The 19965-nt window shown below is 43.3% G+C and overlaps 1 protein-coding gene across 4 annotated transcripts in view; it reads right to left on the reverse strand.

Annotated features, from left to right (window-relative positions):
- Positions 1 to 19965, reverse strand: part of kmt2ba (lysine (K)-specific methyltransferase 2Ba) — a 47155-nt gene that overhangs the window by 13175 nt on the left and 14015 nt on the right. For 3 of the 4 annotated variants that reach the window (XM_063185422.1, XM_063185424.1, XM_063185421.1), the window contains 20 exons: positions 18956 to 19038; positions 18494 to 18835; positions 16287 to 16402; positions 13115 to 13672; positions 12379 to 12492; positions 12048 to 12194; positions 10849 to 10941; positions 9624 to 9741; positions 8201 to 8314; positions 7634 to 7806; positions 7332 to 7430; positions 6767 to 6862; positions 6316 to 6392; positions 6068 to 6153; positions 5584 to 5678; positions 5048 to 5182; positions 4483 to 4641; positions 3810 to 3927; positions 3235 to 3313; positions 2776 to 2942 (listed from right to left, as the gene is read on the reverse strand). In XM_063185422.1, the coding sequence (XP_063041492.1) occupies positions 2776 to 2942; positions 3235 to 3313; positions 3810 to 3927; positions 4483 to 4641; positions 5048 to 5182; positions 5584 to 5678; positions 6068 to 6153; positions 6316 to 6392; positions 6767 to 6862; positions 7332 to 7430; positions 7634 to 7806; positions 8201 to 8314; positions 9624 to 9741; positions 10849 to 10941; positions 12048 to 12194; positions 12379 to 12492; positions 13115 to 13672; positions 16287 to 16402; positions 18494 to 18835; positions 18956 to 19038 (2969 nt within the window). The remainder of the gene's footprint in view (positions 1 to 2775; positions 2943 to 3234; positions 3314 to 3809; positions 3928 to 4482; positions 4642 to 5047; positions 5183 to 5583; positions 5679 to 6067; positions 6154 to 6315; positions 6393 to 6766; positions 6863 to 7331; positions 7431 to 7633; positions 7807 to 8200; positions 8315 to 9623; positions 9742 to 10848; positions 10942 to 12047; positions 12195 to 12378; positions 12493 to 13114; positions 13673 to 16286; positions 16403 to 18493; positions 18836 to 18955; positions 19039 to 19965) is intronic. The other variant, XM_063185425.1, reaches the window with a different exon arrangement.

The following is a 19965-nucleotide window of genomic DNA, read 5'->3' on the forward strand; positions in this document are numbered from 1 at the left end:
GTGACCCGAATTTTGATGAAGAAAAATGTGATTTTATAACAATATTCTAATAATGCGAATTCCCCAATTCATGGGTTTTTTTAGCTGGAAGGCCAACGTATATAAAAAGAAAAACAATAATGATTGGAATAGTTAAAAAACTGGGCCATGAATCTACAATCCATGACAGTTTAACATTATTGATGGAATTATGGAAATAAATCAACTTTTTCATGGTATTCTAATAAAAAGGCCTGGAGCTGTATATGAAAAAAAAATGTGTCTAACCCGCAGGTCAACCCCTCACATTACTTTACACATGCATAGTATAGCTATAGAATTTCCCAAGGCAAGGTTTGCAATACTGGCCATTTAAAAAGTAAAGTGTAAAACTTCTATATATAACTTCAAAATGGTCATCAAATGTTGCTGCTATGACATTAGAGAGCAAGAAAACTAGGAAGCTACACTGGCATACTGATTTATCCATCAACAGTTCAAACTGTACTTTCACACTGAAAAACTTCTGATTTACTACCCAGAAAGGATGTTTCAATATTTCACTGATTCTTGAGAAAGTGGCTAAAACAGGTTGTAATGTTGACAGAAAAAAACAAAGTGAATTACAAAATTATATGGTATATCCTCGTAGACTAAGGTCTTGGCTTTTCAGAAATGCACAAGGCCAATCTCCCCATTATGTATTTTTTTCAGAAATCAGGCTTTTCTCCGATCATACCTTGTTTTTTGTCAACACCGTCAGACGCAATTAAAAGTTATTAAAATTGTATTGATTTGGTTGCATATGTATCTGGAGTTTTTAAGTGATTATGTGTATTTTTTGGTTCACACATATGCCTTTAAATGTTGAAAATTCACTTTTGTTCTATTTTAATACTGTTTCATGTGTTCTAATTTTAAAATATGTACCGTCATACGATGCTTACTTAACGCCTAAATACAACAAACAATTTTTTGTAATGTCACTCACAAATATTCGTGTAGGCTTAAATTGGCTATTACTTTGATATTTCAACAGCTCCTAAGGAAAATGTTGTAAGCACATTCCTTTAAAATGTCCAAAACTCCTTCTTACGGTGGTGACTTAAGAACTGACGGTGGTGACAGTAATCTGAGAGTGGTGAAAGTGGCCTATTAGTACCTGCATTTAGCAAAATAAATAGCCCTCTCAAGTCAATGGCATCTTGCATAAACACTTTATTTTTGTGTGTGCACAGTATGAGCATGTGTTTTTACTTCATTAGTTAGATTATCTAGGAAGTAAGCCACTGGTTGTTGACAATGTGGTAAAAACAGCTTTTAAGTTGTTCAAATCCAAATATAGAGGTGTATTATCATAGATGTAGGTCTTGGCTGTGCAGTGAATGCATTGGCCAAGCTCCCCATGTTTAACATTTTTCATAAAATGGGCTCTTTCTTGTTTTGTCAACAGCGGCAGACAGAATTAGAAGTAAAAACACATGTTTACTGTATTAAAGTGAATTACTTTAACAATTCAACATAACTGTAGATACTTATTGTATGCATATTCTTAAAACATGTCAAAAATACGTAAAACATGTGTTTTTTGGTGAACTCCATCAGATGTCACCACCGTCAGGTTTTCTGACAAAAAAACCTCCAAATGCACCTCAGTGGTGGCTAGAGTATCATTTTGGATCACAATTATTACTAACATGCCTAGTAATGTTTCATTAACCAGCACAATTTAGTAAAATATGGAACAACATGATGAGCAGAACAAAATCTGACGGTGGTGACATCTGACGGTGTGAGACAAAAAAAAATAAACACTCTTTTAAATATTATGCATTGTTTGTTCACATTAGCCATTTCATTTTCGCTCTGTTTCTTGGGTGCTTCATACCTTTTCTGAAAAAAATTATATTTATTAACATTAATGTAATACAATACTATTAAAACCCCGACGGTGTTGACAGTTTATGGTTGGGACAGTACCAGTGTCCAAACAAATTAACAAATTGAGGACAAAATAATAACCTTACAGGAGCTTCAGTGATGGTGAAGTAGGCAGTAGAGCTAAAGGTTTGAAAAGGGGTCCTCAGTAATGAAAATTACCTTGTGCATACCTGATTTTATTGTCTTTTAGAAAAAATCTGACGGTGGTGACCAATATGCTGGACACATTTTGAGCAATCAGTAAATAATAGTAAATATTGTTTTACATCCACTATGTGCACATCTGTAGAACCACTTTAATATGGTCTTCCACATCATGGTGATATTGTTCAATTCTGTTAGTGATTTTTGTATTTTAAGTCAATTGAAATGATGATGCCAGTCCTTGGGACAGGCGTTTTTACAGGGTGTGGACAGGTTTATAGCCATGAAAAGTAATAAAATTACACTTAAATATTTCAAACAACTGTGTATTCGTGTGACAGACCCCTTGGCCATTACCTGGGTTCATTTTGTTTGTGAAAATTTAGTTCATTTTCAACAGAATTAATATTTTACTGCAGGGACATGTTTTTGCCAAACTTTCAAGAATCAGTGATTTGCATTAGCGTTTTGTCTTTTGTCTGAGGCCAAAGAAGACGCAACAAATCCTGAATTAGTCTGAACTGTAATCCATTACTAATTTAGACCAAAAACATCTCACAAGCATCAGATGAGTATGTTGTTTTTCCCTATCTCTGTTCAGCCTATCCTTATACTGTGTGTTTGTACTGTCTAATGTTTTTCACATTATAAAACCTATGCATTACTATTGGTATGATTATCATGGCGGTGTGTTTGTTTGTCCAGACCTACCCTTATGGTGTGGCTGTGCCGGGCTGTGAGCAATGGTCTGGTTGCTGCCCTGCCCGTGGCTGCCGGCCTTGCCGAGCTCCTGATGCATGGGGTGCACCTCCCTCACCTGGCAGGTGTACCTGCAGCGTCGGTGGGGGTTCACCGTGCTCCAGTACCAACGGGAACACCTGGGTCACACACAGGTAGGAGCATGTACATTAGAGACGACACGTTCCTTCAAGTTATTCAACAGTTGACATAAAGCAATATCATCACAGGGACCACAATGGAAATAAGTTTTAGTTTATTTGTGCCACCCGTGATTTTTTTCTTCTCATGTATGGAACTTACAGTTCAGGTTACCCTTTCATGAAGTACGTCAAGAATGCTCAAATCACTTGTATGCACACGCACAACAGACCACCAGCAAAAGAGTTTAAGAATGAGAGAATAGAGAGGCATGTTAGAGGCTCCACTCACTTGTAGCCCACAGGGAACAGCTTTCCTGAGTTAGCAGACACCTCTGTCAACACCCCCAAGTGATGAATTTGAAGCGAACCTGAAGCCGTAAAGGAAAACATAAATGAATGAATATCACACCATCCCTCATCCCATACCCAATTTATTGGATTACATTACATTACACTGTATTCCATTACACTTAGCTGACACTTTTATCCAAAGAGACTTACAGATATTTACAGGGTATTAGTTACAGTCCCTGGAGCAGTGTGGGGATAGGTGCCTTGCTCAAGGGCACTTCAGCCATGGATGTAAGTGTAGGGAGAGGTAAGGGTGGGAGTCGAACCTGCAACTCTTTGATGTAAATACCAATGCCCTAAACCAGTAGGTCATGGCTGCCCATAACTGGATACGAGCATGAGCTTAGTCTTCTTCCGACTACACATGGGCATTGCAATCTCATGCAGAGATGAATTATGCAACATTAGAGATTGAAATACTCGGATAGATCTTCCCTGAAGCCATGAATAGGTTTGAATACAGTAGATTGTTCAAACAGTTTGCAAGTAATTTAGTTCACCGCACGCACGCACCTATCATCATGTTGATGACCTCTGGCTCCAGACCCGTGAGGAACTTCCTGCGGAGGCCCAACCCCTCGAAATTCACATAGATGCGCCTCAGTACCTCAAAGCCTTCGCCAGACACCTCCTGCAGACACACAGGAACACTGCCATGTAAAAAACACTTCAGGAAGTACAGCAATGTTAGCAGTAGCAATACAATGGGGGAAAGCAATCAACTATAACATGTATATATATATATATATATATATATATATATATTATATATATCAAAATAACATGGATGCATAAACATGCACACCACTAAACGAATACATTGTTGCAGCACCTTTGGCTTTTATTACAGCACTCAGTCTTTTTGGGCAAGAATCTATCGGCAAGGCACATGTTAATGTGGCAATGTTTGTCCACTCCTCTTTGCACAGATCACCCCTCAGATGTTTGATGGTATTCAGGTCTGAACTCTGGCTGGGCCATTCCAAAGTCTAATTTTCATTCTGGTGAGGCTCATTCTTTTGTTAATGTAAGGATATGCTTGAGTTTAATGTCGCTCTGAAAGATTAAGTTCTTTTTCTTTAAGTACTTCTTCTTCAACTTTCTAGAAGGAGGCTGGAATTTGGAGCTTTTCAGTGAGCGGACCACAGCAATAATTATTATAACTAAGACAGACAGACAGACACACCTGGCCACTGAGTAGATCTCTGTGTTTGTGGCAGTAGACCCTTCGGTCCTCCTGGAAGACACAGTCGCAGGTGCGCGCGCACATGAAGTGGTAGTTGCTCTGGCAGGACGTCAGGCAGCAGCCCACCGTCGCCCCCGTCAGGCCACAGTGCTCACAACGCTGAGGAGAGAGAGCAGACATATTAACAAGAAATAGTGTGGAAAGGGGCTATTTAACTGGGGACGAACCACAGTGGACCACAGTTTACTGAAAGTAATACTAACTTAAGGTCTAACCTGGGTCTGACTTAAGCAGCCAGTGGACCTGAGAGAGCTACAATCAAATCATCACATTGTTGAGGTTTAAAAGGTTCGAGGATGTTTGGGAGGAGGTCACCATGAAGAGAAAATTGTAATGTCATGGATGTCTGTCAGCTCTCGATTGAAGCATCAGCTACTGTGGGTGCAATGCAATGTAATATACAGTAATGCATGTCTCGATGTCTGTCAGGAGTAATGTAATGTAATGCAATGTGATGTAATGTAATGTGTAACATAATTGTAATGCAAGATTGGCAGGTGCTCACCATGTGGCGTCCCCTGGTCACGGCGGCGTGTACATGCAAGAGGGCCCCACCGTCCTCCTGCACCTCCGCCGACCAGATGCAGCAGTTAACATGGGCCCACTCATTCTGGCCCAGATACAGCAGCCTGCCAGCCGCCTGCGGGAGAGACGAGGAGGGAGGCAGGTGGGACGCACACGCACACGCACACGCACACACACACACACACACACACACACACACACACACACACACACACACACACACACACACACACACACACACACACACACACACACACACACACACACACACACACACACACACACACACACGTTTAAACTAAACAAACTGACTATTGCACTGCAGAAGTGGATACAATTTATTTTACATCAATTTTTTATTTTACATCAAGCACGCGCGAGAGAGAGAGAGATAGCGAGAGAGACTGCTGGTTATTAAGGTTGTGTTCAACCCATCTGATCGCATGCCTGTGGTGAGTGAATTCTACATGTGATGCATTACTTGAGTATAAATGCAATGGCATGATGAAAACTCACGTTAGATGCTTCATCCCCTTGCTGCTGGCAGAGGGAGCAGAAGCGGACGTCTTTGAGACCGTTCGTTTGGCCATTACTAAGGCTACCACTGACTCCTAGAGGGGGAAAAGCAGGAGTGAGAGTGGATTAAATAAAGTGATGAAGGCAGTCAGAGCCACCCTAGGCATTCATGTATTCAATTCAACTTTATTTGTACCTAGATAATCATTCATGGCAGAGTTCTGTATTTCATACTACAAAGCATATACTGTCCCAACGGTTTTAGACAATAGCATAGCCAGAGGATATTTCAGTGAAATTACAAATAAAAAAGGTAGTAAGGATCCATTTTTGTAAATTATAAAAACTGTCCAAAATTCATCAGAATTAATCTCTACAAAGGGTTAAGACGAGTGTCATTTTCCTCTAAACTAAAACTTTTTTATAAGGAGAAAATGATGGGTTCTGCAGTGGTCGAGACGTGGTTCATAAGATTCCTGCGTACCTTTGGTTCCAAAGAGGTCTCTCTCCAGCCATTGGGCGTAGCTGTGCTCGGCTGAGGGAGGGAGAACCGCTTCTGGGAGCATACCACTAGGGCAGAGCAGGGAGGGGCATTCATTCTTTTAAATGAAATCCACAGTGACTTTAAGCCTGTTACAAAGTGATGGAGCACTGCAACACTTTTGAGGAATCTATTTTAAGCTACTTAAAACTTCTGTATGTTACAGAAAAGTATAAAAGAGAGTGTCTCACCTGGGGAACTCCTCAGCGAGAGGCTCCCACGTCTTCATGTGACCCCCATTGAGCCAGCTAAAGGCCTCCTTCATCAGCTGAGAAGCACAAACACAAATACGTCAGAGACACAAATCACGCGCACGCATGCGCATAAATGCATAAATCATGCATGCAATATCTTCAAACATTACAAAACATGTATCCTTATATGTTCCATGTCCTTCATACCCCCTTAGGATGGATTGACACCAATACCCATTTGTTCAGGACATGGTGCCATAAACATTTTTTTAGCAAGAGAATAAGCTAGACTCCCATCTTTACCTAATAGTTACTGTACATTTGACATGCATCCAAAGTAACAACTTTTTTTGTTTTGGAGTTGGAGCGTGTTTTGACCTAGATTCCTTCATCTTCCAAAACCGCTCACTTATCTGTGCGTGTCTGTGTGTCTGGTTGTGGGTCTTACCTGCATATAAAAAGACTTGAGCTCGTCTGTGGGGCTCTGGTTCTCTGCTTTCAGTTTCCTTCTCATCACCGTAGCGACATCCTCACTGAAGTCTCTCTGAGAGAAGACCAGAAGAAAATGTTTTCATTTCACTTGATGATGCTAGAAAAGATTCCTTACTGAATGCAAATATTTGAAAATAAAAGACAAACTATGTGTGAGTGTGAGTGTGTATTTGTAATATGTTAGAACAGGTATGGACGCAATGTGTGTGGGACGACATACAAGTAGTCACATGAACTAAAAAAAGTGACCAATGTCACAAACAAAAAATGAACATGCCTCAACTGCGTCAGATATGTGGCGGAACAAGACTACAATTATGCAAGTAATGTCTGTCAAAGTAGGCAACAGGTTAAGAACTGAGTGAACACGAAATGTAAATTGTAAAAGATGGCAAGTGTGAGACATAGAAAACAGGCAGAGTGTGCATGTGAAAGCATGTCTGTATGCATCAATCAGAGATGGCATTGTGGGACAACACAATGAGTCATCAGAGCTGATGGTGTGTGCTGAAGAGGCTCACCGCGGTAGTGTAGCCCCCCTCCTCCAACCTCCTGCCAATGGCAATCAGGTCACACTCAGCCGCATGCTCAGCTAACGCATCGTCATCCAAGGCCTCGCACTACAGACAAAAACAAACAAACATGCCTCCATAAATTGTTAAGTCCGCATGGCGTTAACTGTGTGATCTTACCATCACCCGAGTTTCTGTATACCACTGACATACCTACACAAATACTTACACAACACGACACTTTTGATATACTTACACAACAGTGTAGTCTACACATTACCTGAGCTATGCAGCCCTGTATGTAAGCGTACCTGTTGACAGTTGAGGATGTCTTGCGTGAGTGGGGAGTCGAGCAGAGCAGCCAGGACGGTTTGCAGGCCGGTGGTCAGCTCCTCCCTCAGCTCCAGCCTCCAGCTGCCCAGGCCACACGGCGTGCAGACGAAACCCCCCGCACCACGCTTCTTCATACGATCACACTCCTCATCTACGGGGAGGGGGAGAGAGAGAGAGAGAGAGAGAGAGAGAGAGAGAGAGAGAGAGAGAGAGAGAGAGAGAGAGAGAGAGAGAGAGAGAGAGAGAGAGAGAGAGAAAGAAAGAAAGAAAGAAAGAAAGAAAGGAGATAATTAAAAGTACATTCAACATAATAAAATCACAGTACTGAATATGTAAAGTGAGGCAAAGAATGGCATCCAGAAGAATAATCTATGCAAACATTTGGCCTATGACGGTGCAAAACTGACAGACTCAACACATTTCTACCAGCAACGGCCAACAGTCCACACAGCAGGACACTGGCTATAAATAGTGTAAAGGCAGCAGCCATACAATACGGTTGTGGTGTGGGAGCAGGACTCTATATTATGCAGTCGCTGACTCACCTGAGATCTCCTCACACTTGCTGTGTACCCAGTGGCTACAGAGGGCACACTTCAGCATGAGCTTCTTGGTGCCGTTCTCTTCATAGCAGCCCTGGCACACGGGGCAGAAGTTTCCTGTGAGAGACAGAGAGGGGGGAAGTTTTCAGACAATCTGTATCGGGTTGTTATAAATACATGCCTAAAAATAGTGGGGTGTGTGTGTGTGTGTGTGTGTGTGTGTGTGTGTGTGCGTGCGTGTGCTTTTATTAAAGGCTTTATGCCACCTCAGTATTATGTTATGTGTAATATTTATCAGAAATGTGGTGTGTGGGCATGTGATTGGATGAGAGCTTTTTTTGTTTTGGACTATTCTCGCATGTTAATTGTTTTTTGTGTGTGTTGTTTATTGTGACAAAAGCCATCGGTTCCAAAAATACAAATCTGAAAGTACTCTGTGTGATGCAAGTAGCTGGTGTTGGTATCGTTTGACTGTGCAAGACGTTCTGTTATGTTGTCCGTCTTTGCCTGAGTGGAAAAAAATGTATTCCTACTAGAGTGCTTGTGTGATTTGATGCGATGCTCTCAGTCTATTCAGGGTTCCCACACCTTGTGAAATGTTGGATATGTGATCAGTACTTTATCAGAAGAAAATTCATCAAACAATATATGACAAGATCACTATAGCAGATCAATCTGCAAATTGTACGCTCCGCCACAGAAGCTGCAGTAAGCTGGGCTGCCTGCCTCGCACACGGACGCGCACGCGCACGCGCACACACACACACACACAGTACTGGAGGAAATGTAAACCGGCTGTGATTCTTGTCCCAACGAGAGAAGAGAGCACTAAGTAAACAGAGGGACGATGAGACAGTATTTCTGTGAGTTTACGGAGTTACGTGCACCTGCTGTCATTTTTTTTCTGAGGACAGATGAGATTCTAATCTGTGTTTTGATAGGTATGGTGTTGACATAGACACATAACTCAATTTTCTGTGAGCCTTCAAAAAACACCCAAAATGCTGAAAACTCTGACATTCTGGGGTACTCTGGGTTAATGAAAATGACTGGCGGCCAATGAGTTAAATAGGTTGCGGGAAGGGGGTGTGTGGGTCCTCCCCCTGTCTTTAAGATGCAAGAATTTCCTGCATTCTAATCAATTTTAGGGTGTCGAGTGGCAAATCCCATCTGACATCTCACTTCCTCAGATTTTTGATGTACCTGAACAATTTATTTCTATTATTTGGCTTACTGATTTTGACTTGACACAAATTTCAAGCATTTTCAAGCACTACACCAAAAATTCAAGCATTTTCACAATCTTGAAAACACTTAATTGAAATTCAAGAAATTTCAAGGAATTCAAGCACCAGTGGGAACCCTGTTTATTATATTAGGTGAAGAACAAACATGCTCTGAAGGGAGCGTTTTCTTGAGTGATTACCGAGCTTATGAAGGATGCTGCAGTCTGGACAGAGGTCCCGCTGGTGGTTCCAGGCCATGTCCCACGATTTGCCCGGCGTCATGCCACAGCTCTTGCACCTGATGCACTTCATGCACACCTGCACCAGAACATCCAATGGGTTGGTGATGGAGTGAATATTTCACTGATTGGTCTACTTGACTGTTTCTCAAACTTTTTCAGACCGAGGACCACTTTGTCCCTCCAAAATAAATGTTCAGAGATCACCAGTCAACTGAATAGACAGTTGACGGGTGCTAATTTGGATGCAGATCACTTACTTTTTATTCACATTTACAAACCTGTCTTAATGTGGTGAATATAAGACTCAAGCCATGTTTAGCTTTGTAATTATACTACAAATATACCTACTGCAAGCTTGTCTTGGAAATTAATTCCCCTCACGCACCACCTGAGCTGCCATGTACCACACTTTGAGAATCACTGGTCTGCTTCTTAACCGCAAACCTCCCTTCATTACATTATTTTGTTCTCCACATACCGTAACCTGGCATTCCCTACCCCTTCTCAAACAAGTCATACTGGCGAGTGAGAAGCTTCAGTATCAATGTGGATGTGCACAGAGAAAAGGCTGCCGCTTATTCTATTGTGTTCTATTTCGACTAGGGATGTGCAAAAGAAAATAGTCATGACAATGCATAGCGATACTTACTGTCAAAATATACTGCATCGATCAGCAAAATCGGTTATGTAATAGTAAAATTGAATTTGCCATTGGTTCATTTTGTTCAGTCAAGTGATATTTTTGTTGTAATGGAAGCTCTCTCCCAGATGCTAAAACGGTGAAGTAAAATATTTAAAATATAAATTTACTTACAAATGCTACAGTCACTGACAAAGACAAATATGCTTCATACATATTTACTTCAGTAATGCATCGCAATAGTACATGAATCGCATTTATCGTGATGGAATCACATCGTGGCATGTGTATCGTGATACGCATTGATTGGTGAATACCAAGCCCTAATTTCTACACTATGTGCAAACATTCCTAATTCAACAAAGTCCTCAGCTGCTCAAAAGAGTTGCAGCCCCGTGTGAACTCCTAAGGCAGGCAGACCACACACACCAGCTGAACTATGTTTTACCACAGATCTAAAAATAGATGTGAGATAGCAGCTTCACTGTCCGCATCGACCTCCGGGGCCAGAAAGGGTACACTCACTACCCTACTGTCACTTACCCAGGGCAGGTTGCACTTGAGTGGCTTGGGGTAGGTGGGGCCCAGGCAGGACGGGTGGTAGCAGTAGAGGCATCTCCGGCACTGCAACACTGGCTGCTCACACACAAAACACACATTCATAGTTTAGGAGCATCACACACACACACACACACACACACACACACACACACACACACACACACACACACACACACACACCACAACACAAAACACACATTCATAGTTTAGGAACATCTCTCACGCACGCATGCGCGTGCGCACACACACACACACGCGTGCGCGCACGCACACACACACACACACACACACACACACACACACACACACACACACACAGTTGCACACACACGCTTCGACACTGACTCATGGAGAAACACCACCACACACACGCACATTTGCCATTACAAACATAAAACCAACATGTGTAGATAAAACCAACATGCACTATATTCTTATCTGCCCATATGATATCAGGGCCAGTTATGACCACCCTGACCCAAAACAACCACTACCCTACCTATATAGTATATATTCCTATATAGTGTGCAAACACGCATATGGAATCACACAATGACATGTGGTGTGGGAGGCCAGACATGTGGTGCACAGAATGCAAAGTATGGACAAACAAGTCATTTGACAACACTCTGCATTCTTCTATCAATCTCTGTGTGTAATGGAAAAGAAAGCAAACATGCACTAACGCTCAAAAGTTTGGGGTCACCCTATTTTTTTCGCAATTCAAGTTGTAGACATCAATTGAACAGCTTGAAATGGTAAAAGGTAAGTACTGAACAGCATCGTGAGAAAGCTTACATTGGCCTCTTTCAAATGATAAATTCATTCCCAATATCAAATTGCTTATTTGAGAAAACTTGCTCATCTGTCCTCAGACCAAATCCATCCTGAACCATAGCTAGTAATATCCCCCCCACCCCCAACTTTTAATTTGGTTATTACCAACAAATAAAATGGTTAATATGGAGTGGTGAGGACAGAGCATCATTGTGTCCCCTTCTTTGTGTGTTTGTGTGTGTGTGTGTGTGTGTGTGTTTGTGTGTGTGTGTGTGTGTGTGTGTATACTTGCTGTACACATATTTCTACTTTTGTGAGGACCAAATATCTCTAAAATCACAGAACAAGCGCACACACAGGACAGAGGTGTTTGTGTGCGAGGCCAACGGCCTGGCCTGGCTCACCTTGGAGTGTTTGTTCTTGCGTCCGCAGACGTGGCAGTGTTTGCAGCGCCGGCAGCACCAGTTCTCCTTGTTGTCTGGCGTGGGCCTTTCCTCCTCCCGCAGGCAGAAGCTGTGGAAGGGCTCGCAGCACACCAGGCAGTACACCATCTGAGGAAGGAGAGAGGCATGAAATAAAAGAATCAGAGTCAGAGTGCAAGTGTGCGTCTGCGTGTGTCTGCGTCTGCGTGTGTGCGCGTCTGCGTGTGTGCGTCTCTGTGTGCGCGCGCGTCTCTGTGTGCGCGCGTCTGTGTGAGCAAGAGCGTGGGAGTGGTACAGCATGCGAGGTACAGACCTCATGTGTCCCTTTGCTGGCGCAGAGCAGGCAGACGCTGTCTGGGGAGATGGGGACTGACGTTAGCACACTCAGGCCTCCCATCAGCCACACGTTCTGGACACTGCAGTCCTCCTGGTGGACACAGAGAATAACAACATGAGAGAGAAGAGGAGGAGGAGGAGGAGGAGGAGGAAGAGGAGGAGGAGGAGAACCATAATAAAGAGAAGGGGTGGGGGGGTAACAGACGACAGAGACACAGACACACACACACAAAAGCAAAAAACATGCACAACCCAGACCAATGGAATCACAGAGAATAACACTCAGGATAACATCAAAGGCAATTTACGATGACGATGATGCCCTTGCAAAATGTAAGAATGAAATAAAAATCAGACAAAGACTAAAAGTAAAAACCATCATCACTCATCCACTCAATCAATGAATTACTCAAAAGCATGTGCACGTGCGCATTAAGCGTCTAGTTAATGCATAATGTGTAGTCGCTGGCATTGATCGCCTGGTTTGGTGTGAGTGCGAGTAGTTCAATGTACGTGTACGTCATCAACCTCGAAGTCTATGAGTATCCAGTGCTTGTTGGCACTGATGACGTGGTCTGGCACGGTCTGTGTGTGTGTGTGTGTGTGTGTGTGTGTGTGTGTGTGTGTGTGTGTGTGTGTGTGTGTGTGTGTGTGTGTGTGTGTGTGTGTGTGTGTGTGTGTGTGTGTGTGCGTGCGTGCGTGTGCGTATTAACCTTGAAGTCGATGCGTATCCGGTGCTTGATGAGCGCGGCCTGCCGTTGGCCGGGCAGCTCTCGCGGGGCGAAGCGGTGGGCCAGCGCTGCCAGCGTGCTGGGGGCATGATGGGCAGCCGGTACCAGGCTCTGGGGGGAAGGAGGAGCAAGACAGGGGGTGTGAGCTGGAGCTGAGGCGGCCGCTGGGCTGCTGTTGCTGCTGCTACCTGCAGCGCTAGCCGCTTCCTCTTCCTCCATCCGCAAGGCGCCTTCGGGGTCCACTTGCTGTGGCTGCAGCCGTGGTGTGGTGGAGGTGGTGGTGATGGTGGGGGGAGGACCGGGAGGAGAAGGAGGGTGAGGATGGGAAGGTGGTGGGGCTAACTGGGGCTGGGGCTGTTTCTGTGGCGTCAGCTGCCCCCCAGCCGCCTCCACCACACTGGGGGGCAAGCGCTCGAGCCGCAGCTGAAGGCGCAGCTTCAGCTTCAGGGACGGGCTGCCAGGGACGGAGGAGGTGGAGGAGGAAGGGGAGGGAGGAGGAAGAGGAGCAGGTGAAGGAGGCTCCCGGGGAGGGGTGTCCTGCTGTGGGGCGGAAGCAAGGGAGGAAAGAGAGACACACAGGAAGAGGGAAGACAAAAAGGGAGAACAGACAGACAGAAAGGGAGAAATGAGTGGAGGTGGGTGGGTATGGACAGGGAAAAGGTAAAGATGGGTGGGGGTGAAGGTGTGGAAAAGGAGAAGGGCAAAAAGAAGGGGGAGGGGAGAGAAAGGGGGGAGTGATAGGGTTACAGGCAGCACAAACCAAGCAGAGAAAAAATAAAAGCCAAGCATCCTCCCTTCTCTAGCCCTCAGGGTGGGTCCCCAAAAGCCTAAGCGCTTGCCTAATAACTTTTTACTGTTGAATGGAACAAGACTGTGTGGCATTAGCTAGGAATGTAGTTTGACCTGTTCTAGGCTTAAAGAACTGACATGGTAGTAGGGGGTCAAACATAGTCAATGAAACAACATGCATTCGCTGAACCCATGCATTGCTATGTTTTGCATGTTAACAGATGATTTAATTAGCCACTATCTACTGCAAAAATAGCAGCCCTTAGTGATTGATTAATAAGGTAACTACTACTAGTATGACTACTACTACGTGTACAGACAACTAGTGCTCATGAGAAATGATATCAAGAATATTGTTAGTAGTAGAAATGTAGTGCTCTCATGCCACTTGACTTTTCCTACCCATTTACAACAAGAGATATTAAGTAGTAGATCTCATGTTTGAATAAAATAATACATCAGTTTTTACAGCGCTTTTCATGGTACTCAAAGACGCTGAACATTGCATTTTTCCGTCAGTGGATATGAATGAAGATACCATCCCACCCCCCTTTCAGTGTTCAAGCACGGATACCCAGCCCCAATTAAAAGCGATGCTAAGAGAAAGCGAGGAAACGGCATGGCTTTGGCATTCAGGATGATGAGATGAAATGACGGGTCCTTTTCATTAACCTGACTGCCGTCCTCTCTTGTGCTTGTGGCCACGTGATGACATCATTGGCGACAGAAGTTTAATTCAATACCTCACAAAAGTGCTCATTTTCTCATTTGCAATTGGGATGTTGAATGGGGAAAAGCCCCCCGAAACGTTGTCGTGGCTAAGCAGACAGTTGGGAAACGTTCTCACTTTCTCCATGTAGGCCACAAGCAAAGGTCAAGTACGGGAGTTTGGATAACGGAAAGAACCCGATGTGTAATGAAGGAGGCAGCGACAGAGGACAGGAAGCTCGGCAGAGGGGACAGAGACGGCTAGCGAAATGACTAGCACAGATGTCAGGAAGCAAGAAAGGCGAGGAAAGGAAGGGGGAAATGTCTAGCAAAAAGAAGCAGAAACACTAAACAGGGGTGCGTTTCTCGACAACATCGTTGCTAACTAAGTTAGCAACTTACTTGGTTGCAGTGCAATTTCAGATTGGAATCCTAGTAGGTTGCTAACTGGTTAACAACAATGCTTTCGAGAAACGGGAACCAGGTACGAGTCATACAAATACAAAGCAGCAGACACAACACGGCTGGAGAATGGTCAGTAGGTCGCTGGAGTTAATATGGTCTGAAAGGAAATCGTATGAATGAAACCCCCAAAGACATGGCATGCACAGTCATGCAAGTAAAATAAATCACCACTACTACAACCACAAAGGAGGAAAAGCAGTCGGTTAAGAAGACGTGTGCATCATGCACTGGGAGGTGAGGGCTAAACTAGTTCCTCTTTGAACTGAAAGAAAACGCAAATTATGCAGCAGTATAGAATCGATTCATGCAAAATACAGCTAGGTGTTAAACAGTCAAGCACTTCAAGTTCTTAGTTTCATGACCCCCTTTGCTTCAAGTCCATTCCCTGAGTTACACCTGTCCTTACGTCTTGTTTCATTACACAGTTGAAAATGAATACACCAATCACTCAGATACAGCAATTCACTCAAATTAAATTTCATTCATTGGTGTTAAGCAAATAATTTCTCGAAAAACACAAATGACGAATCAACCTAGAATGCATTTAAGATGTCGAAAAGTTATTCCAAATTTGATGTTCATGTAAACATATGAAAACTGAGTTGTTTTTGTTAGAACAATATTTTTGTATTATAGTATTATCATTTTTTTACAGTTCTACAATATTTACATATTTTCCCATTGACAAAAGCAAAAAAGTGTTGTCGCTCATGCATATAGAAAGCAATTTCTCTTGGGTTTCTCTCTTCTCTACATTCACTGCATTACCGAGTAAATAATACAAAGCGCATGGGGGTGGGGGCGCAAAAGAATGCTTCAACAGTGCACTAAAATCCTGAAAATCATAAACTAACTGCTTTAAACCCTTCCATTCCTGGGGCCCATTCTATAAAGCTGGTTCAGGATAAGTTAAGGTTAAGAGGTAAATCATCTAATAGAGGAGGAGTGAAAAGCTCTTGCATTAGATGATTTACCTCTTAACTTAACCTTAATTTATCCTGAACCAGCTTTGTAGTATAGGCCGCAGGTGTCACAGGTCAGGTCACAACCCTACACGGCTAAAGCTGAAGACCAGATATTTGCATACGTAGAGCCTGTAAAAGCAAAAACGACATGCAGTGACAAATGGTGCAGTGGGCAAGGGTGAGCAGGAGGAGGAGGAGGAGGCGGAGGCGCAGGAGACTCCCATTACCTTGTCAAATCGCCGGCGGCCGGGTCTTCCACCAAATGGCAGCCTCCTGGGTCTGATGGTGATGGGCTCGCTACCTCGGCTGATGTCCTCTGCCGCAGCAGAGCTGGCCACGGCCTCTGCAAGAACAATAAGTACATCAGCACCGTGACCATCTTTTTTGTTTAATCTTTATTTTATTGATCATTTTTATCTTTATTACCTTTGAGATTAACTCATTAACTTTGAGTGTTTTGAGCAGCTAAAATTGTGGCCTCTCTAAACTAAAGAGGAGGGAGCATTTCTGAAATCTAATGCATAAAGTAATGTTTTTGTATTATTTACTGAGTAGTGTATTATTTTACGTTGATACTTTGGAGAATAATTGGACATGACAGGTGGCAGGCAACATTTAAAACACTTTCACTTTTGAGTAAGTAACAGGCGGGGTTCTGCTTTACCTTTCATTTTATATTATTTTGTCAAGATGACATGGCATGTTCAACAGTAAACATGCATGCTCTGTTGACTAGGCAAAGCTATTTAGAGAGAAAGCTTCAGTTTCAGTTTCACTTTCACAACTTCTTTATTATTGCAGCCATACTTAGAGGTGGACTATAGGACACATGACATCATTTACATTGGGTCATACATCAACTGCACTAAAGCTGAACTATAATGATTGTTCATTGTGGGAGTATGCAAATTGAGTATTCAAGGCCGTTTCCATATACCAGCAATTTCAGCCAAATTGCTGCTCTTCAACTTTGTTTATCCACAGTCCTGTTGTACAATATAAATGTACGTATCGAATAGCAAGCATGTGAATATAGAGTTGTCATCTAAGCCAACCCAAGGAAAAAAATGTTTTTCAATCTTATTCAATAAAAAATACATTTGTCTGAACATATGTGAATGAATTGAGCACAAGACTCAAAACACCAGCCTGAAATCTTTAGTCCGACAATGCGGCAAACGAAGACTGCATTAACAAACGCACCCTGAAACATGACTGCAGGTGAACAAAAACATGGTTGTTCATCATCTTGAACTCATTCATAAATACATTCTCATTAGAACCAGAAGTGCAGAGATGTTAAACTCTGGCTCAATTTCAGATTATTTTTGCAAACTGTTGTGTGAAGAAAGCAATCAGAATGACTTCAAAGAATGAAGAATGAATTCAAAGCCATGTATGTTGAAATATTTGTAACATCACATAATATGAAGAGAGATGCTGACTGATAAGGTTTGATCAGAGTGGACATTTTTAACACTAATTTAATATGACCCTGGCCTTGTGTAACTAAAATAGCACAACAAAATTTGAATGCCACGTAAAAGTCAAGACAGGAGGAGACTGATGCAGACTAATGCCCACCCAATAAAAAACAACACATTTACAACTACAAGCAAACAAGTACAAGTACAAAGCACAAACGACAATCAACATTCCTACCATATCATACTGGATTTATAGACAGCCAATAAATAATGACTCGCACAAATTGTACTCAAAAAAGGTGAGGATTTATTAACAGCACATGTTACAAAAAATACTTCACAGCTCCTATTCAATCAAAGCCTTCAAAGAGCTTCAAAACATGTCTTAACACCAAAAGAATGTGCAGGGCTTTGGTTTCCTGGAGTCGCCTATTTATCAGTAGTCTGGTAGTTGGCAAAACCCATCAAAATCCAGTGTCAACCTGTCAAATGTACCAGTACATGAAGCCAAGAAAACTTGCATGTGTTTTTAGGTTAAAATAGTCTTTTAAACAGCTTAAAAGAAAGGCCAAAGACTCAACAGAGCATTGTGATCTTTAGCCAATTCCACAGTTGGTTTGAATATTGTGTGCATTATTCATGAGATACAGTGTGTAGGACATAAAGAAAATCTGAGGTCTGAACAACAGTAGGAAGTGGAACAGTGTTAATTCATGAGGTAATATATTTGGAAAGGCCACAACTTAAACTATTTGAACTCCTTCATATAATAAAAAATATAATATAAATGTATTTTCCATCTTGACAGAATGTCTTTTTTGCCCAGTGTATGTCTGTCATCCATTTCAAATCGGGTCAAACCATGACCTTCCACCCCCCCCCACCAAGCATCCTCAGTGATTTGCTTGACATTCCCCTTGCGACAGTCACACGTCACGTCACCACCTTAGTGGTCTGGTTCATAAACCTCCAGCCCCCCACCACCACCGGTGTGTAGTGTGCATTACCGTGGCTCTGGGGCGTCTTCTTGGGCTCAGGGGCAGGCTCACGTCCACCACCTCCATCGGCCTCGGCACCGCTGGCTTCATCTGAGTCCGACTCGAAGCGAAGCAGGTCTCGGTAGCTACGGGGTGTGACCTGTCGGCGGGGTTGCTTCCGGGAGGGGGAGGGACTACTGAGGTCATGGTGGCGTGCCCTCCGCGAAGAACGAGCCTCGCCCGCCGATCTCGATGCCTCCGCCTCGGCCTCTCCCTCCACCTCTTCCTCGGCCGCCTCCTCGGCCCCTGCCTCGTCCTCCGCGCTGGAGCCGTTTCTGCTGGCCGAGGATCGCCCGCCACGGCGCACCTGGACTGGAACACACACGGTAGCCATCAGACACGGAAACAACGGCAAACACAACAAGTGGGCTACTCACACCAGGGACAGATACTGGCGAAACGAGGAGAGGCTCAATCAAGAGGCACTCGTACCTTTGCGATTGCGAATCCCTGTGCCTTGGCCCTTGCCCCAATTACTAGGCTTCTTCAGTGCGATGCGGCTACAGATCCGGTGGCTGTGGGAAACAGGCAAAGGCAACAGATTATTCATGGGCTGAGCTAGGGAGTTGCCGGTTTGTCGCAGCAGTTCACTGCTCTGAATCTTCACCCTTAAAGTGTTCCAAAGTGAAGCCAAAACGAGGGAAAAAAACTCATCTTTGATAAATTGTGGATCTAATAAAAGTGGCTGACTGGAGTGTGGATATTCAAGATTTCAACTCAGAAGAAAAAAAAGATTGTGCGTGATTAACTACACTAGTAAAAACAAAAAGGCAGAAAAGCAGAGAAACAAGTGTCATTCTGTACTGAAAGTAGAGTGCCTGTGCACAACCACTGTCCAGGTGCTGGTGATGTGCAGTAAAAGTGATCAAAGTAAAGGAAGGATGAATCACCGCATGCTGGTCTTCTTTGCTGGCAGTTTATTTGGTGAACAACGCGTTTCGCTACTGCTTCATCAGGTTCACTCTGACAATACGCCCTCTCAGGTTCACTCTGACAATCACCCATAGGTGATAAGGGTGATTACCTGGCCCACTTTTAAAAAAATATCTTTGGGATAGGACAGGGTAGTAATGACAGGAAGTGAGTTGTGGGCGAGCAGTGGGGACAACGGTTTCTCTCTTCCCATAAACCCATGTACAAATTGGCAAAATTAGGCGCAAAGGGAGAGCCCATGCTTGTTCCCAGAGTTTGCAAGTAAAATGTGTTGTTAAACATGAAGTCATTTGATTTTAAAATAAACTCACTTAACAGCATCAACAATTCGACTGGGAGGGTATCTTTCTTGGGTGTTAATTAAAAGTTAAATGCCTCAAGCCCACCCACATGGGGGATGTTAGCATACAAGCTTTCCACATCAAATGTTACTAAAAAAGACTTCTGGTATATAAATGTCACTTAAAAGTTTAAAAAAATCAGTACTCTCAGCAACATAAGATGGAAGG

This window comes from Engraulis encrasicolus, chromosome 20 (assembly GCF_034702125.1).
Source record: "Engraulis encrasicolus isolate BLACKSEA-1 chromosome 20, IST_EnEncr_1.0, whole genome shotgun sequence".
In the NCBI taxonomy this organism is placed as follows: Eukaryota; Metazoa; Chordata; class Actinopteri; order Clupeiformes; family Engraulidae; genus Engraulis; species Engraulis encrasicolus.